Source organism: Mirounga angustirostris, unplaced genomic scaffold (assembly GCF_029215605.1).
Source record: "Mirounga angustirostris isolate CCGP_5_RB_7025 unplaced genomic scaffold, mMirAng1.0.hap1 SCAF_1, whole genome shotgun sequence".
Classification (NCBI taxonomy): Eukaryota; Metazoa; Chordata; class Mammalia; order Carnivora; family Phocidae; genus Mirounga; species Mirounga angustirostris.
Window position 1 is genome coordinate 162,388,171 of NW_026991709.1, and position 22,233 is coordinate 162,410,403.

Here is a 22,233-nt window from a genome sequence, read left to right on the forward strand (position 1 = left end):
ATGGACGACGATTCCCAGGAAACGAATGAGTCTCTGTTCCTGTCGCTGCTCGGTAAGCTCCAGGGAAGCAGCGCCGTGCAGATGCGTGCAAGTGGGGTGAGGGCAAGGACGGGGGCAAATATCTCATTGTGCCGTCCCCCCCTCTAGATAAGGGGTTGCCAAGGAGTCGGGGGCAGGTCATGCACATTTCTCAGATTTCCATGCCCAGGCTGGAGGTGTGGGCCAAGTTGCCTTGGTCTGAAATCAGAGGTCCAATCTTTGAGCCCGGGAAAGACATCCACAGCCCTCTGGCTCGCCCTCTGCCCCACTTCTCTGCTGGATATTAATGTATTGGGGACTGGAGAAGCATGGAGAAAGCTATCAGTCCTCAAACCTTCCACGATAGCCTGCTGCTGCAAAGCCCTGCAACTTCAGAGGTGAAGGACAGGCAGATAAATGGATAATTACAGGATAAAGGGTGGATGCCAGGCCTGGGGATGACACCCAGGAATAAAAGGTCTGCTAAGTGTAGAGGATGGAGAGGAACAGTTCCAAGGTTCTGGAAGAGATCTTTACACTGGGGTCTAAATTAAGGATACAAGGAGTTCTCCATGCCAAAATGGGGAGGAAAGGCATTCCAGGCCAATAGAACCACATGCAAAGAGGCTCAGACATATGGTGTCTTCAGGAAATTGCTGGTAATTTGAGTGTTACTGGGGATGAGAGTGAGAGAGGTCAGAAGGGACAAGATCATGAAAGAACTTGTGAGTTAAGAGATGGAGAAGCCACTGGGAATGACAGTATTGTATTGGGAGCATCAGCAAATGCAGAGTGAATTGGCAGACTCAGAATACTGGAAGCACAGATTGATGAGATCTGGGGCTGTCCAAAATATCCAGACCAAAGATACTGAGAGGTGAGGGAGAGTGGTCAGGCTAGAGGGGACTAGAGGGACTCGGGGGCTGAGTGAATAGGAAACATGAAAAGAACAATCCAAGATGATGCTCAGGTTGGTAGCTAGGGTGACCTAGAGATGGAGGTGGCTTTCACAGAGATCAGGAACCTAACAGGAGGAACAGATTCAGTGGAGACAGGACATGGAAATCAGTGCAGTCTTCATTGGTTGAGTCTGAGATACTTGTAGGCAATCCAAGTGGAGATGCTTTAGGAGCAAGTGTATAGAAAGTTGCAGCTAATTTCAAGTCATAAATATTGGTGTGGGTGTCCTCAGCATAGAGAAGGTCACAGAAACATGAGAGTAGGGGAGATTGTTTGAAAAAAAGAAGAAAGCCCAGGTATAAACCTGGAAGGCACCAATTTTAAGGGGTGGGCAGGGAAAGAGAAGCCAAACAGCAAGTGGCTTGAGAGGTAGGATGGAACTTAGGGAGAGATTTGAATCAGAGCCAAGACAAGACAATTTCAAGAGAGTTGAATTGTCTCCAGATACCTGAAGGGCTGTCCCACTAAAGAGGGAACAAATGCGTTTTCTGGGGCATCAATGGGGAGGACTAGGACCAACGGAAATTCCAGGGAAACGAAATCTGGGTCAATATAGGGAAGTCTTTTCTAGCAATCAGAATTAGGCATCCACAAGGCAAAGTAGAGAACTCCCTGTCGCCAGAGGTGTATACAAGCAGAGGTAAAATCTGCCAGGGTCATTGCAGAAAGAGTTCCCTGACCTGGGAAGGCAAGGGGACTAGTTAGCCTCTGAAAGCTGTCCTCACAATCTCTTGGGGACATTTTCACACAGTCTCTACCACAACTATGTGGTGACATCTTTTACTATAAGAGCCCACATCACTTTCCTACCAATGGACACAGGACCCCAAAGATCACTAGAATGGAAGCTCTGTGGTGTGGTGGGCATGTGACCTTTGATAGGGTAGTCAGGGTGACTTTGGGGGGGTGCACTTGGGCTGAGAACCATATGGTGAAAAGGACGCAGCCAGGGGAGATCTTGGGGAATCCCATGCTCTTCAGAGGGCACAGCAAATGCCAAAACCAAGTTGGGACAGAGCTAGGAGAGTTGGACAAAGAGAAAGCAGGCCTGCACAGCTGGAGCAAAGTAAGCAAGGGGGAGAGAAGTGGGAGCAGGACCCAGGTGAGGACAGTGGTGTAGGCCATTGCAGGAAGGGGTTGCTTATTCTAGGGGCACTGAGAAGCCATTTCAGTGAAGCCATTGAAGGGTTTCAGAGGGGAGTGACTCGTGACTCTTCTGGCTAAGGGAAGATCATGGATTTGGGGTCTAGTGAGGACACAGTGCAGTGGCAAGGCCAAGGAGGAGCATATTTTGAGTGTGTGCCCATGGTTGACGTGGTAAAGTTTAAACCCCTTAATCTGGCATTCAAGATGATTCCAACTTCATTTCCCATTAACTTCCTCCTTCACACACAATGTGCTTCCAACTTGTGGAACTATAGTAACCCTAAAATCTCCAAAGCCCACCCCTAAACTTTCCCCACGCTGGCCCCTCCACCCCTGAAATCTGAATCCTTCTTGAAGGCACATGTCAATGCCTCCTCCTTCATGATGACCTCCCGGGTTCCTCCATCAGCATTTCTCCCCCAACTGAGAGCATCTTGTTACCCCTCTGGTTACCCCACCTTGTTCCATGCCAGTGCTCTGTGGTTGGGCATCCAGCCTCATTTGGATCTGCACCTGACCATGCCAAGTACTGCATGATTCTCAGCAAATACTGGTCTGATGAATGGCTACATTCTCAGCTATACCCAGCTTCTTGTCCTCATAGAAATGATAAATGGGTTGTTAAGAAGTGCTCACTTCTGTCCACATTAATGTATACTCATTATTTTATGACCATGAAAGAAATACATGGGCATTGTAAGGAGACTTAACAAATGTCCTGAATGTTCACTTTGTGCCAGGCTGGGCACCAGGGATACATGGGAACTAGGACACAGTCCTTAACATTGGAAAACCCACAGGCTGTTGGGAGAGAAAGACTCAGAAAGCATCTTCATCCAGAAAAATATGGTAAATGCTATAATGGGGATGGGCATGGGTGCTATGGGAACCCAGAGAGGGCATGAGGGTGGTGGTGGGGGGGAAGGCTTCAGGAGAGATGGTGATGCCTAACCTAAGTCTCGATGAGCATTCCAGAGAGAGGAAATAGCATGTGGCCAGGGCAAGGGGACCAAGGAACTGTAGTCAGCTCAGTTTTGGGGTACAGATACAGGGTGAGCCCAGAAGGAACAAGAGAAGGAGCCCATTATAGAGAGGCTGGCAGAGGTGGGTAGGTCTGGTGGGGCCAGATTAAGGAGATTGAATTTTATTTTGGAGGCAATGAAAGGGTTTTAAAGCAGGGGAGTCTGGGTTTTAGAAGGAAAATATGGTGACAATATTTTTAATAATAATGTTATATCCCTACTGAATTTTAGAACATATCTGTCATTCATTTGATCTATCCCAGCTCTGCTACTAGTCAACTGTGTGACCTTGGGCCTCTCGGGGCCTTAGTGCCCTTGTCGGTAAAATGGTACAATCTTAGAGCTGACCTATTAGGTCTGTCCATTTGACATCCACTCATTCACCAAATAATTACTGAGCTCCCTCCATATGTTGGCAGGTGGAGGTGCTGGGGCTCCAGCAGGGGACAAGAGAGATGAGGTCCCAGTCCATAGTCTATTGGAAAAATAAACATCAACCAAGCAATTACACCAGGGATTTCAAACACAAATGTCTGCTTGAAGCACATGTTTAATAAATGGACTGATTTATTACACCAGGTTCAGGGGCCACTGGGCCATCCTAAGAAATCCTGTCTTTCGCCAAGCCAGGAATTCTGCATGGCTGCGATTGCCTCTCAGGACCCGCGAGAGGAGAAGCACGGGGCATTTGGGAGTGGGAGGGTCTGTTGGAGACAACAGAGAATGGGAGGGACTACGGAGAGGGCATGCCCCAGCCTAAAGTAACTCAAGCTGGAAAATTTTAAGGAATATGTCAAACAAAACAGGACCCCAAGCCTCATGCAGCATGAGGGCCACCTAATTCACATACCTGTGATAAGTGGTCCAAATGAAAATATAGGTTATGTTACGCAGAGATAACATGAGGATATAACAGAGCTTGGGAGCTGGAGAGGTAACATGTGGTCTGAAGATGAGGACTGAGGAAGGGATGGATGGGGGAGGGAGCGTTTCTGGCGGATGGAACACGTGGAAAACCCTTAGGCAGGATGGAGCTTGGACCATTCAGGGATCATTGAGAGAAGGTCAAGGCATCTGGGATTTAGTAAGGAAGGATAGGCAAGTGATGAGGTCGGAAATGTTGACAGAGGAGGGTCATGGGACTTTGAAAGTCATGGAAGCGTTTCAAAATAGGTGAAGGGTGAGTACATTAAAAAACAAACAAACAAACGCTGCACTTACTATGAATAAAGCACCTCTAAAATGGACTGATTCTAACCATCTCCACCACTCAGTAAAGTAGGTACCCTCTTTCTCTCCATTTTACACATGAAGAATTGAGACGGAGATGCTAAGTAATTTGCCCAAGATCATGCAGCCATGAAGCAACAGAGCCAGGACAGGGCTGGAGCATTCTGGCTCCAAAGCCTCTGCTCGGATGATCAGACCAAATCAGAATGGCATTTTTATTTTTTTTTTAAAGATTTTATTTATTTATTTGAGAGGGAGTGCATGCACGAGCAGGGTGAGGGGCAGAGGGAGAGGGAGAAGCAGGATCCCCACTGAGCACAGAGCCTGACCCAGAACCCAGCTCAGATCCTTACCTGAGCTGAAGTTAGGCACTTAACTGACAGAGCCACCCAGGCGCCTCCCAGAATGGCATTTTTAAAAGATCATTCTGGAGGCGCCTGGGTGGCTCAGTTGGTTAAGCGTCCAACTCTTGGTTTCGGCTCAGGTCATGATCTCAGGGTTGTGAGATTGAGCCCCATGAGGGGATCCTCACTGGGTGTGGAGCCTGCTTAAGATTCTCTCTCTCCCTCTCCTTCTGCACACCCCCCCCCCCCCGCTCATTCTCTCTCTCTCTCTCAAATAAATAAATAAATCTTTTTTTAAAAAAAGATCATATCGATTGCGGCCGATAAGGAGTACTGGGGTGGGGTGGGGTGGGGTGGGGTGGGGTGGGACGAGTAAGATTAAATAAGAAAAAGCATATAGAGCTCTTTTTTTTTTTTTAAGATTTTATTTATTTATTTGACAGAGAGAGACACAGCGAGAGAGGGAACACAAGCAGGGGGAGTGGGAGAGGGAGAAGCAGGCTCCCCGCAGAGCAGGGAGCCCGATGCGGGACTCGATCCCAGGACCCTGGGATCATGACCTGAGCGGAAGGCAGTCGCTTAACCAACTGAGCCACCCAGGCGCCCAGCATATAGAGCTCTTAGCATAGTGCCTGCCACCAGGAGCGCACAATCATTATTATAGCAAAGCAATGATAAAGCCAGGCCTGGAACCCAGATGCCCTATCACCCAGCCTGCTGCTATAGCATTTTTCTTTCCTGAGGATTCTGTTAGTCCTCTTTCTGAAAGAAACTCACCCAACACTCTTCCCCCAAGGACTCTGCCAGTCTAAGACCTCGGGTGATGATGAAAATGCCAGCAAGGACTCCATATTCGATCCTGAACCAGTCACTGCCCACTGCTTCAAGCCGTTCAAGCAGAAGGATTTCCACCTGCCTCAGAGCCGCCGGCGGATCATCATCTTGCCCCAAAACAAGGATCCGATACCCATCAATCTCACGGCCCAAGCCCAGACTCCCCTACGGCCAATCTCCAGCTTTAGAGCCCTGGGAGCCGGGGACATCCCAGGGCAGCCGGAGGACGCGAGGACCTGGCTCAGCCAGAGGCTGAAACTTCGGCAGAACCTGGAGTCATTTGGCGACACAGAGAAATGGCTGCAGAACAAGCCTTGCCTCACCCCTTCAGAGGCCAAGGTCTTATACATGATCCAGAAGGAGCATGAGGCCCAGTTGCTGGCCTGTCTGACTCCTACCAGAGCCACCAAGGTGAGCCGCCCCATTTGCTGATAAAGACACTGAAGGTGTTAGGGGCATACTGTCATGGCATTTCATTCCCTTGGGTTAGGCAGGATAGGGGTCGTTCCCCCCATTTCAAAGAGGAGCAAAGAGAAGTCCCCAAAGGGAGGTGTATTGGTTGTTTATTGCTGTGTAACAAATGCCCCCAAACATTTAAAGCCGCGAATGTTTATTATCCCACTGTTTTTGAGAGTCAGGAATCTGGAGGAGCTTCGCGGCTGGCTCTGGCTCAGTCTTTCATCTCAAGTGACTGGCACGTGCCACAGACATATCTGAAGGTTTGACTGAAGCAGAGAGATCTGCGTCCAAGCTAGCTCGCTCATGTGGCTGTTGGCAGGGGGACCTCAGCTCCTGGCCACGGCGACCGCTCCATAGGGCTGCTTGAATGTCCTCACCACCTAGCAGCCAGCGTCTCCCAAAGTGAGCCATCCAAGGGACTAGGCAAGGAGGAGGCCTGCAATGCCTCTTATGACCTCATCTCAGGAGATAGTAGTTTCAGGAGAATCACATGATCACTTTGACCGGATGCTATTTGTCAGAAGCAAGTCATTAAGTGTTGTCCATGCTCGAGGGGAGGGGAATCAGGCTCCGTCTCAGGAGGGAGGCTGTGACTCTATCTTAAAACCACCCGAGGAGGGATAATTCCTGGCATTCCATCTATGGGGCATTTTATTTTATTTAATTTTTTTTTTTTTTAAAGATTTTATTTATTTATTTGACAGAGAGACACAGCGAGAGAGGGAACACAAGCAGGGGGAGTGGGAGAGGGAGAAGCAGGCTTCCCACCCAGCAGGGAGCCCCATATGGGTTTCCATCCCAGGACCCCAGGATCATGACCTGAGCCCAAGGCAGACACTTAACGACTGAGCCACCCAGCTGTCCCTATGGAGCATTTAAAAATACTCATTGTTCATTCATTTGTTCATGGACACATGTTTGTTAAGGGCCAATACGTGCCAGGCAGGTGCTCCTAGTGCTACTGTGAGGATCACAGTTGTGAGGTTGGAAGAAAAAGGAGGAACTCCCTTTTATAAATACAGAAATAGAAACTCAATGAGGCCAATCAATTGTCCAGACCTATAAAGGTAGTTAATGGAAGTCAGTATCAGAGCCCTCATCCCCCAGTGCTTGCTCTCTGTGACATTTCCTTGTAATGCAAACACTTGAAATTTCTCCCAGGTCAGGTGAAGTTGGGGTAGGAGGTCGGATAACTTGGGTTTAAACCTAGCTCTGCTACTTCTTAGCTCTATGATCCCCAATCTATTAAATGGGGATAACCATTGTACCTACTTCCTAGGGTTGTTGTGACATCTAAATGGATGAATTTATATAAGGTGCCTTGGAGAGTGCCGGCCCTAGAATGAGCACTCAATATTATGTCTGCCATTTTGATTACTACTGCAGTCTCACTGATGTCAGAGTCAGTCCTTGGTGTAATCAGAGTCCAAACCCAAATTTCATAGGTCTAACACACCCTTCCTAACAGCAGCAGTGTCTATGAATAAGCACTAGACTTGGGTTAGAAACCCAGCTCTACTGCTCAAGGGTTGTGTGTCCCTGGACAAGTCACTTCTCTTCTCTGAACCTGTTTTTTCAGTTGTCAAAAAAGGGAAAGTCATACCTAATACCTAATTTACAGCATCATTTATTCATTCAGCAAACAATGACTGCCTACCTGCCTAGGGCTGGGGGTCTTTTTCAGTAAGGGGACGGGAGGTAAGGGTATGTAGCTTAAATAATTGCTTTTGAGATGTTCAGATGTTAATGGGGGAGTTGGATGACTACAGTCTGCTACAGGCCATTAATAGAGGGAGGTCCCAAACACAGAGGAGCTATAGACTAGGGAACAGAAAGGCCCTTTGTAAACTGTCAGGTTCTGCACCAAGGTAAGGGGGTATTATTCTGAAATATATATATTTATTTATTATAAAATATATAACCTGGAATTAAAGGAAGATGAGGATTTGGAGAAGTAGAGAAAGAAGGAAAGGTATTCTGGGCAGGAGGCCCAGTGGGAGCAAAGGCTGGGAGGTAGGAGGATTAGAGAGCCCTGTCTGGCTCCAGGCAGGGGCATGTGTTTTGGGGCACTGAGAGCCCAGAGGGATTATAATCCTGACTTGTCTGACAGGAGACATGTGGGTAAGAATGAAATGTCAGTTCTCCTAATGTCCAACCCTCTTGTTTCTGATGGGAAAACGGAGGCCCAAAGATGCAAAGTATCTCTGGCGACACGCAGTTGCCCTGAATCCAATGCTCCTTGCACTCCACCTTGCTGTCTGTTTAGAGCCCCTTGGCCCCTCTCTCTCCCTGTTCTAACTCTGGGAATCACGTGCCAGCGGCCTGTCTCCCCTGAATTCTCCCCCTCTGCCCCACTCTCTTGCCTCTTTCAGAAGAGCCCCCGGCCTTCCCGCCAACCTGTGCCCCAGCTCCGACTACCCAAGCCCTCCGCCTTGGCCACCTTGTACTCCTACCTGCGCAGCCGCAAGATCAAGATCCTGGAGATATTTAGCAAGGTGGACCGGAGTGAGAACCAGAGGATCTCTAGGGAGGAGTTCATTGTAGCACTGAAGGCGGTAAGTGCCTCCCATGCTCCCTCCGGGCTGGCCCGGGTGGGGAAGATGTCCATGCACCCTGCCCCCACTGCTGCCTCCACCCAGGTCCTGGACCAAATGAAAAGTAGACACAGGGGACTCAAACCATCAGCCTTGTTACTTATAAAGCCAGCTTGGAAAATGTGGCATAACTTGTGGTCACATCAGACCCCTAAAACCACCCCTGCATGGATCTGACCTTGAAAGCCCCTCTCTGAATGGAAAGCCTGCAGAACCGACCCCATAACCAGTTAGCTGCATGAGGAATCACCGTCTTGCCCATCGGACCCCAGAACTGCTCACAGAGATGGCTGGGCCTTCAGTCTTGCCTCTAGAACCTTCTAGACCTTCTCCAATTGTCACTGGCACATGATCATATAAAGGTCTGTTAAAATGCAGCTTCTGACTCAGTACCTCTGCGCAGGGCCTGAGATGCTGCATTCTAACAAGCTCCCAGTGATGTGTATGGTACTGGCCCACAGGCCACACTTTCAAGGGCTAGCCAAGATTTTAAGTTAATTATAAATAAATAAAATTTTAAAATCCACTTCCTCACTCACACCAGCCACGTTTTGAATGCTCAGTAGCCACACGTGGTGAGCAGTTCCTCTATTGGACCGCACAGATATAGAACATTCCATCATTGCAGAAAGTTCCATTGGTCTAGTAGGGGTCTACTAACTATCGCCCAGAAGTCAAATCCAGCCTGCCTCTCTTTTTGTAAATAAAGTTTTATTGGAACACAGCTACACTCATTTGTATGTATTGTCATGGCCACTTTCATGCTACGTTGGCAGAGTAGAGTAGTTATGACAGAGACCATATGGTTCATGGAGCCTAAAATATTTACTATCTGGCCCTTTATAGAAAAAGTTTGCTGACCTCTGGTCTGCATGAAGTAAGCTTTTATATACTTTGAATACAAGCTACCTTTACAAAACACTTTAGGAAGCTGACTGGTATATCTTTTATGGTTTTAAATCATCATCAGTTTTTACACTGTTGTTTCATAACATGTACTCATCTAAACAACCTTTCAAAACATGAAAAAAAAGATAAAGCATTTTTAATCATCATAATCAAAAAAGATAAAATATTACATCCTTCCATCCCAGGAAAGTTCTGACCCTCTTTAAGGAAAGCTCAGTGAACTATGACTGCAGTCTAAAGAAGCTGAGGAACAAAATTATATTTCCTTTAAAACTTTTCTTCTTGAATATTTGGTTTTGATGGCAAGCATTATACTACAAAGTTGCTCACTGTCCCTCAAAGAGTAACGTGCTTTGTACTTCTGATCCTATTTTACTTCAGTTAAGGGAGTCTTATGTATTTCTCATGGACAAGGATGGTAGACGCGAAATCCTTTTTCCAGTCCAACCTGGGAAAACTGGCATTGAGATTGGTATGGAGTGGGGTGGTGGTCCGGAAGGAAGAAGTAGCAGACTTTGCAAAGATGGTGGCTTATCTGGATTGGGTTTTGAAGGAGAGATAGGAGTTCTTCAGATAGGTGGAAACGCCTGAATAAAGGCAGAGGGTGAGAAAGCGCAGAGTGTGTTCAGGGCCTGGGAAAGGGCTCTGAGCTCCTGCGGCAGAGGCCTTGGGCATGAGCTGAGAGTGGTAGTGGATGGAACGAGAAACTATACAGGAGAGGTGGGGCCAGGCTGCTATGGCTTTGGCCATACAGGCAGGATGTTTGGATGGAGCCCGCCCACCTTTGTGGCTTCTCCTCTCTCCTCAGATTGGAGTCCCTCTGAAAAACCAGGAGGTGGAGGATGTTGTGATCTATCTCAGTTCTCTGGGAAAATGCAACGGCATCACTATGGATATCCTGGTCAACAACTACAAGCAGTGGTCTTTGGCTCAGCAGAGAAGCACCCTGTCAACTGCAAGGGAGTGTACGTATCCACCCCCACCCCCATGTCTCCATTTCCCCATCCTGGAAGCAAGCATGAGGGAGGCAGCCTTGGCTTACTTCTTGAGTGTGTTCTCCAACTTTGGCTTACCATAGGTGGGCCAAGCCTTTGGAATTCCCAGGCCCAGCGATCAACTAAAGAGTAGATATTCTCTCGAGTGCCCACCTACCATGTCTATTCGAAGATGAATGAGGCCCAGCCCTTGTCCTTTTTCTTTTTTTTTTTAAGATTTTATTTATTTATTTGAGAGAGAGGAGAGAGAGAGCCTGTGTGTGAGTACAAGTAGGGGGGAGGGGCAGAGGGAGAGGGACAGGGACAAGCAGACTCTCCGCTGAGCAGGGAGCCTGACATGGGGCTTGATTGCAGGACCCTGAGATCATGACCTGAGCTGAAGACAGACACTTAACCGACTGAGCCACCCAGGCGCCCCAGCCCAGCCCTTGTCCTTAAGGGAGGATTTTCAAAAGGTGGTTTCAGCCCACCAAAGCTTACCTGATAGACTGAAATCTGACCCACACAGAAAGCCCTTCCATTTGTAGTGGGCCCAAGGCCTTCTTACTATTAATCTATATTTTACTGATAAAAAGTTAACTAAAGGGGCGCCTGAGTGGCTCGGTTGTTAAGCGTCTGCCTTCGGTTCGGGTCATGATCCCAGGGTCCTGGGATCGAGCCCCACATCGGGCTCTCTGCTCAGTGGGAAGCCTGCTTCTCCCTCTCCCACTCCCCCTGCTTGTGTTCCCTCTCTGGCTGTGTCTCTCTGTCAAATAAATAAAATAAAATAAAATAAGTTAACTAAAATAAAAAAAAAACAACTATAAAAAAAAACCACTAAAATTCAGAAACCGGAATTAACACATGTTTAGAGTTTACTGGAAAGTCTACTTTGATATCTACTATCAGAGATATTAGCAAGGTTGCTGTGAACAGTTGTGTGAGTTGTGCACAGCTCAAGTTCCATTTGCCAGGCCATGTGCTTATGGAACCACATCTATCCAGATATAGCACAGAGGCAAATCAGAAATGGACTATCCATGGTGCTGGCTATGAATTTACTCTACAACACAAGGGTACATCATGGTTCTTTATAGCTGAGTGCCATTGTTGTTGTAAAAAAAAATTAAAATTGAACAACTACGGATAAAATTAAAGCCCTCTTTAAACTTCCACCCAGGGCACCTGGGTGGCTCAGTTGGTTAAGCGACTGCCTTCGGCTTAGGTCATGATCCTGGAGTCCCTGGATCGAGTCCCGCATCGGGCTCCCTGCTCAGCAGGGAGACTGCTTCTCCCTCTGACCCTCCCCCCTCTCATGTGCTTGCTCTCTCTCATTCTCTCTGTCTCAAATAAATAAATAAAATCTTTAAAAAAATAAAAAATAAATAAAAAAAATAAACTTCCACCCACCATTCCAGAGCCCTCCCCAAATGTAACCAAATATAACATATAATAACAAGTACAACAATATAACATATCCCCAAATATAACCTTTCTTTTTCTAAATAAAATAAATCTTGCTTTGCCCCCCCCCTTCAGGCTGGGAGGAGTTTCATTTCAGACATGTTGGTGTGGGGTGTTCCTTACCCTTTCTGAGGTCATGTGAGAGCCCTGCGGGCGGGGGCTAGTGGAGGGGTTTCCTTACCCACGTGAAGATTTGGGCCAGGGCCTCTGGAGCTCAGGTCCCACTGAGCTGGGCGCTGAGTGTCCTCACTAGTTGGCTCTTTTGGAGGCAGCGGGCAGCTCCCATAGAGACGCTCTTCCACACGCCTCCAGAGCTTCACCCACAGTGCAGCACAAAAAAAGGTCCTGTTTGCTGTTTGGTGGAAACAGGATACTAGAAGATGAGAGGGGCAACAGGAAGGCTGGGGCCATGGTGCAGGTGAGGGAGGAGGCGGCCTTGCATGAGGGAGGCCATAGTGGAGGAAGAGAGAAGGGTACCTTCAAGGTCCATCTCATATGGCACTGACCGGCTACATGGGAAGTGAGCAGAGGGGTGGCCGGCACCTGCTTGGTCACATCAGTTAACTGCTCGATGGATTCCCTAGCTGGGCCTCCTCTCAGTCTCTCGGTCCTTTCAGATTACAGATCCGCCAAGCACAGAGGTTCCCCACAGAGTGCACCCAAGAAGCAGATGGATTTGGCCCCAGAGCCTCGCAAGATGGACCTGCTGACTGTGCCCGTGGTCGACACCCAGATGGAGGCGCGGCCCATGACTCTGGAGGAGATGGAGGACGTTGGCAAGCGGTACCGCGAGAGGAAGCGGCAGCACAAGGTGCCCGGGCCAAGGGCAAGGGCATGGGGCTGGGCTCTCATTCTTTACCTGTGACTTTGCATCCTGAGACCAGTGCTGAGAGCTGCATCTTCATCACAGCTGGAATCCAAGTGCCCGGCACAGGGCCTGCCACCCAGTGGGCACTCCAGAAACACATGCCCAGTGAAGGAAGAATGAATGGCATGAAGGAATTCACCCAACAAATATTTTTTTTTTTTTAAAGATTTTATTTATTTATTCATGAGAGACAGAGAGAGAGGCAGAGGGAGAAGCAGGTTCCCAAGGAGCAGGGAACCCGATGTGGGACTCGATCCCAGGACCCTGGGATCATGACCTGAGCCGAAGGCAGACGCTTAACCATCTGAGCCACCCAGGCGCCCCCACCCAACAAATATTTATCGAGAGACGGCACTGGGCCAGGCGCTCTTTCAGCAGAAAACAAAACAGCCCCTGACTTCAGGGAGGCAGACAGTATTAGTATTATACTATATATAAATGCATATTTTATTATATACAATAAATAGAATATAAAGATATATTATAATACTATATATTAAATTAACTATATATTAAATATAATAATATAATAAATATATAAATATATATTCTATTTATTATATATATAGGCATTGTAAGTGGTGCTATATCAACTAAGATCTGATTCACTTACATGACAAGAAAACCCCAACATCTTTGAGCAGGGATCAGCAAACTTTGTAAAGAGTCAGGCAACAACTATTTTAGACTTCTGGGGCTCTATCGTTTCTGTGGCAACTACCACCCAAAAGCAGCCACGGATTGCAGCCACTAAACAAATGAGTGCCTCTGTGTTCCAAGAAAAGTGTCTTCATAAAAACAGGTGCTGGGCCAGATGTGGGTTGTGGGCTGTGCTTTGCTGACTCTGGTGTTAGATGCTGCGAAAAAGATAGATTTTTTTTTTATTTCCTTGCAAATAAATAAATAAGAAGGCCCAAAGTGGCTCTGCATTCCGCAGGCCTCTTCTGCTCCGCTCTGCCATCCTTGACACGTGGCTTCCACCTCAAAGGCACAGATGTCTGCACCTAATTTAAATCCTGGGGCAGCCAAACCCGTGGATGCCATGGTTCACTAGGACATCTACTTTGTACCCTACTGCACACGTGATGCAGTGACGTGCAGCCCCGCGTGCGGGGCTATGCACACCGCACTGCTCGCCTTAACTGGAGCCATTCAAGCGCTCCTGGGGGGTAACCTTGACCATGTGTGGTTTTTCTCCCAAGTCACTGCCTTCAGAGCCTGAACTTTGGTCCCGCCCTGCATCCTTTGCCATTTCCCCTCAGTGGGGAGAGGGAGGTAAGGCTCCACGTCTGCCTTCTGGCCAGGAAGAAAAAGACAAGGTGGAGGGAAGTGCGTGCCAACCTCTGTTCTCTTTGCAGCTCAAGATCCCCTCCATCCAGTACATGGAGCGGTGCCGCCTGGTGCGCAGTGGGAACAAGCACTTTGATGAGCACTGCCTGCCGTCCACCATCCACGGGGAGATGAGGGAGCTCATCAACATGTCCCGCAGGGACACCTTTCTGGTCTACCTGCAGTGCTACAAGCTCTGTGAGTACTATGGCCTCCCGCTGACAGAGGACGTCCTCATGAAAGGTAAGGGCTTGGGCGCCTGGGTGGCTCAGTTGGTTAAGCGACTGCCTTCGGCTCAGGTCATGATCCTGGAGTTCCGGGATCGAGTCCCGCATCTGGCTCCCTGCTCAGCAGGGAGTCTGCTTCTCCCTCTGGCCTTCCTCCCTCTCATGCTCTCTGTCTCTCATTAAAAAAAAAAAAAAAAAAGAAAGGTAAGGGCTTTCGGGGCTGGCCCGTGGGAGCTTGCCAAGAGGGCCCAGAACCCGGGCGAGGGTGGCGTCCACCTGAGGTTTCTCCCTCCCCAGCTGACATGCACCCAGCTAAACTGCTGGAGACTGTGGTGGGGACGTTGAAGGAGGGGATGGAGGGGAGGAACAGCCCAGTGTGTTTTGCTGTGAGATGGGATTTCTAGAATCCTGGAGGTACCCAGGCTCCACAGACCTAGAGGTCTGGGTTCCCCCAACTGAGCTGCTAAGCATTCTAGAACAGGAGTTTGGGGTGAGGGAGCCCTGAAGTTGAGCAGAAAGGAACAGTCCCAGTTTCAAAGAGGGAGATCTGATAGAAGTGATAACTGCTACGCTGTATTGAGCTTTTCCAAAACCACTTCCTCAGGTCAGGTCTGCTTCTTGGTTCTTTTGCAGCACAGAGGTAGGACTGCACCAGGGGCCAAATTCTGCTGAGGCCCTTCGCTCTCTGCTCAGACCCCAGGACTGGGCCCTGAGATTTCCACACTGGTCTCACCCTCTGTTTGAGGGAGAGCTGTGTTTCCATATATCCAAGCAGGATCTGAACCCTCCCCATCTCTGGGTAGAGCATGTGCTTCTGAGAGATGGGGATGGGGATGGGGGGGTGCCCTATAAGCCCCCGATGACCACACAGCAATGCTGGTGCCCCAAATTTGTGAATTTATAAATTTAATGGGCAGGTCCCACTTTGTGCTTTAAAAGCACAAAAGAGCAAGCCGCGCTTGAGGTCAGCGTTTTCCCAAGTGGCCAGGAAGGAACCATGGCCAAACTGGGAAGTGTGGCTTTCAGAGAAAGGGGCACACAGACAGTGGTGTGACTTCCCTGAGAATAAGTTAACCGTCACAACTGACTGTTTCCATCTTTTTCCCAAGAGAGACAGAAGCAAGTGCATAATACATAGGGCCCTAGGTCTTGTATTAATTTGCTCAGGCTGCCACAATAAAAATACCACAGACCAGGTGGTTTGAACAACAGAAATTTGTCTTCTCACACTTCTGGAGGCCAAGATCAAGGTGCCGACAGGGCTGGTTTCTCCTAAAGCCTCTCTCCTGGGCTCGCAGGATGGCCACATTCTCGCTGCCTTTTCACAGGGTTTCCCCTCTGCACACTCATGCCCCTGGTGTCTCTCTTGTGTCCACATCTCCTCTTACAAGGACACCAGTCAGATCAGATTTGAGCCCACCCTCATGTTAGCCTGCTCACCTCTTAAAAGAGCCTCTCTCCAAATACGAATTCTGAGGTTTTGGGGAGTTAGGGCTTCAATATATGAATTTGGCCTTGGGTGGGGGGACACAACTCAGCCCATAACAGGTCTGTACAACAGCGTGTGGCCAAAAGCCTCCAGAAACACAGGCAAACCAACCTAAGTGGTCATTGTCTCCTGGGCGTGCTGCACCCCCTCACTTGGGCAGCCACTTGCTGCCCACCTGGGCTGGGAGGGCAGAGGCAAGAAATCCTGCAGCTCTGGACACGGACTTTTTGCCACATCATCCTTCCTTCCTCCTTCCTCAGGGAGCCTCATCTTCCCTGATTGTGTACATTCCCTGGTCTTGGCTAGTGGTGAAGCTACAGCTAACTGTCTTCTGAACGCAGGCAGGCTTACCACGCATGCACCCGGGGCTGCCCTGTGGGCCAGGCCTTTCCTCTGGATGTGCCTCCTTTGTCCCCTCGGAACCCTGAGCCGCTACTGATTCCCTCCACTGCTAGATTTTGCTAGCTCCTGGGCCTGTCAACTGTACTGGCTGGAAGGATCCTACTCACGGGCACACAGGAACATCCGTGGGTGGCCTTCCTTTTGCTTCTGATTGTTCTAGATGGAAAAAAACTCTAGTCCATCTCTGACCACTATCCTGGCCACTATCTATTGGCTGTCTCTGTGACAGAGACCTGCTCCTGCTGTGAGGAAAGAAACTCAAACGTTGGGACTTCTGGGTCTGTGTTTTAGACTAGAGCTTGGTGGGCTCCGATTCCAGGCCTCAAGCTCAAGGGCTAGAGTTTTAAAACTTTGAGGCATTTTCCCTCTCCCCAGTGAATACAGCTTTATTGTTTTTCTCCCCCCCAATATTATAGATAATACTTGCTCACTTAAGCTTTTTTTGAAAACAGAAAGATAAAAATTTCCCCAGCTTGAGTTGACACCATTAATATTTTACTGATTGTCCTTTCACAGACCTCTTTTTCTTTTCCATTTATACAAAATTTTTATGTAAATTATTTTTAAATTTTATATATATATCTTTAAATGTAGTTTTAAAAAATCTTGTGTACCTTTTTAAAATGTTGATGTTGCATATGTCCCTTCCCTCTCCCCTCAGATAACCAGCATTAATAACCTGGAGTGTAAACTTCCATTGCTTTTTTCTAGAATATGAGTTAGTCACGTGTTACCATCTTGGGACAAGCACTGCTCAATGGCTGCAGGAAGACAGAGCCCAGTGTTTTTTGTGCTCTGACTTCTTAGAAAAGTCTCCCGAGGATATCTGTGAGACTAATTCTAGGGGAGGAGAAAACTGTCATCGACTAGGTCTAAGTTAACCTAGTGAAGTCTTGGGTGAATCTCCCCTCCTCCTGTGGGTTCCTGACCAGCACAACCTCTGCAGAGTGGGACATGGGGCTGCACGCCCCATCCTAACTGCACCCGGGCCTTGGGGCCGTGGCTGACCTGGCTATAAACAAGCTCCCCCATCTGTAGTCCAGACAGCGACCAGCCCCACTTCCTGACACCACACTATGGTTTTATACCACATCACCATTAGGGGAGGGTAGGGGGAGAGTCTAAGGGACCCTCTGAACTCCTTTCACAACTTGCTGTGAATCTACAATCATTTAAACAGAAAAAGTTTAGAATGTATATAAGAAAAAATCTTTTCAAACAAAAATGTCAATTAAAAAAAAAAACAAAAACCCTCCTCTGCCCCAAAGGCTCAGGGCAGAGAGGGGTCCTGGGCTGACAGGTCACATTTCTCTTGCTGCTTGCAGCCCTGCTGTACCCGGGGGACAAGATCATTTTCCAGAAGGACCAGGTGCGCCCGATCCGACAGCCGGGAGGCTACTACTCAGACCTGAAGATCTTCAGTCCCAATCTGACCCTGCTCAAGTTCCAGGGCTTCAGCGAGGCTCTGGCTAAGAAGGCTGACAAGCTGAGTGTCAGACACCCCCCCGCCGCCGTGTCCCCTGTCATTTGCCTTCTGTTCTGTGCCGCTCCTTCAGCGCTGGGGGTGGGATGCTGGCCTATTTGAGGTGTCATGGTGTGCCAGGGCCTGTCCAAGCATGCCCAGCATGTCCAACCCCACTGGTCTCCTGAGGTTGGCCGATGTCCGGTGTCAGCTACTCTCCGACCACATCCTACATGATCTCAAGCTCTCTAGGAAAGACGAAAAAGAGGGCCTTCTTCGAGAAATAGGGAAGGCCCTTCACAAATCGTGGGCCAGCTGTCAGGGGCCCTACAGAAGACAGGGGTGGCAGTCCCTTCTTTGTCCTGCCTTCTCTGGCAAGAAGTGGGCTTGCAGCCCTTAGGAGAAGGAAAAAACTGCACTGGGGCCTGTCGCTGAGCCTCAGACCAACCTGAGTCCTCTATAAGGAAATGTCCTTCTTTGGAAGGAGGTGACCCCTGGGCAGGTGAAAAGCCAGCATCTATTGGTGACTGCAGATTGGAGAATGAGCAGCATCCCCTAGGAGGGATGGGGCTAACGTGGGATGAGGAGGGGCCAGCTGACCACAAGGGGGAGGGGATAAGGAACTGCCCACATTCTAGATCTCTGCTAGCTGCCCACGGGGGCCGTGTGGCCAGAACGGATAGGATGCAGCAGAGCCAAGTGGAAATCAGACAGGCTGCAGGTTAAGTGGACAAGATGCTTCACTGTTTGAGCCTCAGCTTTTCATTTGTTAAATGCGCATACCAGCTCCTGGGTGGCTGACTTCCATTTCTGCACCATGAACCTAGGGAGTGGGTGGGAACCTGAGAAAGGGACTCTTGTCCATGCTTAGGTAGGCCACAGCCATAACGGATAAAGAGAGGGCCCGAAGGGCAGGGATGGATATTTGTTTTATCTTGCTACTTGAATTGTGTTGTCAAAGATTCTGAGGCCAGATGCAGGCCTTCTGGGAAAGAGTGCTGTCTGTGGTCGATTAGTGATGTCTGCCAGGCCCAAGATTTGGAGAGTTAGTTTTCACCACTCTTGTTCCAAAAGCTGGATTCAGCCTTGGCAGAGGAAGTGGGAGTCAGGGGCTCCCAAACAATTCAGATTATTGAGCATCTCTCAGCTACCCCGGGAGGTGTTTGTTCTGGGTAATAAGAAACAAGAGGCTCTGCAAAGGGAAGTGACCTGCCCAGAGTCACCCAGCCAGCCAGGTTGTGAGCCCAGGCCTGGCTAACCAAGCCCACTGTGTGTCCCACTGGAGCATGGAGAGGCAGAGTCAGGGTCCCACCTCAGGTAGAAGAAACTCTCCTTTTGGAGCTCTGGTTTGGACTCACAGACAGGCCCACCCACATGTACTATCTGAGGCCCCATTAACTTGGATTTCCCCTCTCCTGACAAGAGAACTTCCTCTCTTATCCACTAGGAAAACATCGAAGAAAATCAAGAAAATACACTTTAAGGAGTTTGAGGAATTCACCAGGTCTGTAGCAATCATCCAACTCTGGAAGGGGGTGGGTGGGAGGGAGGACTTTGGAGGAGGTGCCTGAGACTCTGCATGTTGCATGGTGCACAGTATCTAGGGCTCAGTGCCCAGGAACTGAGAAGGAGTAAAACTCTTAGAGTGCCAGGCAGACACTGCCGTGGTGTGTTCTGTGTTTTAGCTCATTTAAATCCTCTTAACAACCCTATAGAGTGACTCTTGGCATACCCATTTTACAGAAGAGGAAACTGAGGTACAGAAAAATTGATCTTACTCAAAGTCACCCATCTATTAAGTGGAGCAGGGATTTGAACCCAGCAATGCTGGTTCCAGAGGCTATACCCTGACCCTCACATGAAAATGGTGTACACTTAAGAATATGGGTTTTAGGGGTGCCTGGGTGGCTCAGTCATTAAGCGTCTGCCTTTGGGGGGCGCCTGGGTGGCTCAGTCGCTTAAGCAGCTGCCTTCAGCTCAGGTCATGATCCCAGGGTCCTGGGATCGAGCTCCGCATCAGGCTCCCTGCTCAGCAGAGAGCCTGTTTCTCCCTTTCCCTCTGCCTGCCACTCTGCCTACTTGTACTCTCTATCTCTCTGTCAAATAAATAAATAAATAATATCTTAAAAAAAAAAAAAGCGTCTGCCTTTGGCTTAGGTCATGATCCCAGGGTCCTGGGATCGAGGCCTGCATTGGGCTCCCTGATTGGCGGGAGCCTGCTTCTCCCTCCCCTACTCCCCCTGCTTGTGTTCCGTCTCTAGCTGTGTCTCTCTCTGTCAAATAAATAAATAAAATCTTAAAAAAAAAATTAGAGGCAGCAGATTAGGCGTCAAGCCCGCGCTCTGCCACTTGCTCACTGCGTGGCTTTGGGGAAATGACTTATCCTCCCTAGGCCTTCAGTCCTCATTGGTAAGGTAGACAGGATAAGAGAACCCACTGACCGCATGGAGCCGAAGGACTTAGCTCAATGCTACCCCTCCACTCTGGTCACAGTTGGTCTGCTCTGCTGAGCAGGGGCCCTGGCCCTGGCTAGTCTGCCATGACACACTTCTGTCTTCTTTTCCAGGAAGCTGAAAGTGAAGAGCCCCACAGGTCCACAACGAACTCACCCCAATTTCTTCTGGCCGGGTCACCTGCTGGACAAGCTGCAGCTCTACCTGCCCACTGTGGCCGTGGACCGGAGCCTGGCACTCTTCAGTTGCGTCCAGCCCCAGCCCCATGCCTACTCAGCCACCTACCACCCCGACCACTGGTGGCCCATTGGGAACATGAACTACATGACCTGTGCCTATCACGATGCCCCCAAGGTCTACTACATCAACTAGAGTGGCCAGGTGTTGTGGGATCCAGCCATCCTCGGGCTGTGGCCTGTGCCTTTCGCAGCCCAGAGCCACAGTCACGGGGGAAGTGTCGAGAGCCAGATAAAAGAAATCCTTTCAGTGGAATGGTGTGGAGCCAGCTCTCGCTAGAGCAAAAGTATCCAGGGTCTCAGAGGGCAGATGTACCCGGGAAAGAGATGCAGTTTCTGAGTATTTCCCTGTCTTGACTTCTGCCCTTTTGAAATAAACCGGGTTGGAGTTTTTTTCATGTCACCTGTGATCCAGCGGATGTGACTTCTTGCTCAGGAGCTGTGGCCAGACAAATGTTTGGAAAGCTGGGGTCCTGAGCCCGGGGCACTAGAGCAGGAATATTCCCAGGGATCCTGACAAGGATGCCTGCATGGCACCTCCAGCTTCTTGTCCTAGGATCTCAGGGCTCATGGGAAAGCAGCTGGCACTGTGGGTACCCTGTGCCCTCCTCTGTGACATACAGTGGCAACGGGTCTCTCATCCCCCAAAGATGGAGCCATTTTGGTTACTGCTTCTCAAACCTCTTGGGTCTTTCACAGTTGGGAGACATGCTCTCTAGTTCATGAGCCCTTTGATTAGCCCACCTGACCCCATCAAGACCTTTTCCTTCACAATGCACATAATGTGGGCTGCTATTAGGCTAAGTGATTTCATGCTCTGCATCCCACCTGACTTCCCAGAGCCTGCAGGATAAACAGGATTCATGAGGTTTGGTATAGTCCTAGGCACAAAGGGGTGCCAGTCTCAACCTTATTGCTTGCCAGCTTTGTGACCTCAGACAAGACATTTCACATTTCACTTCTCTGGGTCTCCTCAAATGCCCCTACCCTTTACAGTCCAAATCTCCTGAAGGATTTGTCAACCCTTTCTTCCCTTCTCACTTCTCATCCAATGAACAACACAATCCATTGTAGCTTCTGTCCCCATCTGGTCCCTGGAACTACTATCTAGATCAGTGGGGGTGCCTGGGTGGCCCAGTAGGTTAAGCGTCTGCCCTTCAATTGATCAGGTCGTGGTCCCAGGGTCCTGGGATCGAGTCCCACATCCGGCTCCCTGCTCAGTGGTGAGCCTGCTTCCCCCTCTCCCTCTGCCTGCTAATCACCACCCCCCCACCCCACCCCACCCCCCGCCGCCACTTGTGTGAGCTCTCTGTCAAATAAATAAGATCTTAAAAAAAAAGATGATACCTGTATTGTGTTCAAATTGTGGAATCAAGGTGCAATTTTTTTATCCTGAAATGTGATTTTTTACAACAATCTTAAAAACAAAATCTAAGTAAAACAAAACCAAGAACAATTTAACACTAAGCAGGTTAGCCTAATGATTAGAAGTGTGGATTTTGGAGTCGAATCCCCAAACTTCCCTTTCTACATGTATAAAATGGGGAAAATAATAGAACTACCTCCCAGAATTGTAAGAAGGAGAGTAAAACCCATTGAATGATAGCTGTTACAGTCTCATTGCTTTTTTTTTTTTTTTCAAGATTTTTATTTATTTGTCAGAGAGAGAGAGAGCACAAGCAGGGGGAGCAACAGAGGGAGAGGGAGAAGCAGAGGGAGAAGCAGGCTCCTCACTGAGCAAGGAGCCCGATGTGGGACTCGACCCCAGGACCCTGGGTCATGACCTGAGCCAAAGGCAGACGCTTAACGACTG

General features: G+C 49.0%; 1 protein-coding gene across 1 annotated transcript; it reads left to right on the top strand.

Moving 5' to 3' along the window:
- Positions 1 to 22,210, top strand: EFCAB12 (EF-hand calcium binding domain 12). The gene is made up of 9 exons (XM_064592355.1): positions 1 to 52; positions 5,490 to 5,965; positions 8,386 to 8,568; positions 10,325 to 10,481; positions 12,572 to 12,765; positions 14,181 to 14,394; positions 17,595 to 17,754; positions 19,176 to 19,235; positions 20,298 to 22,210. Exons 1-9 carry the CDS (start codon positions 1 to 3, stop codon positions 20,554 to 20,556), a joined length of 1,755 nt encoding a protein of 584 aa, XP_064448425.1. The 3' UTR covers positions 20,557 to 22,210.
- The last annotated feature ends 23 nt before the right edge of the window (positions 22,211 to 22,233 follow it).

What these genes read in the sequence shown, in the direction of transcription:
- EFCAB12 (XM_064592355.1), top strand. Translation starts at nt 1, where the DNA reads ATGGACGACGATTCCCAGGAAACGAATGAGTCTCTGTTCCTGTCGCTG. An exon ending in CCTGTCAACTGCAAGGGAGT is followed by an intron (nt 10,482 to 12,571) that starts GTACGTATCCAC and finishes CGGTCCTTTCAG; the next exon opens with ATTACAGATCCGCCAAGCAC. An exon ending in AGAGGAAGCGGCAGCACAAG is followed by an intron (nt 12,766 to 14,180) that starts GTGCCCGGGCCA and finishes TTCTCTTTGCAG; the next exon opens with CTCAAGATCCCCTCCATCCA.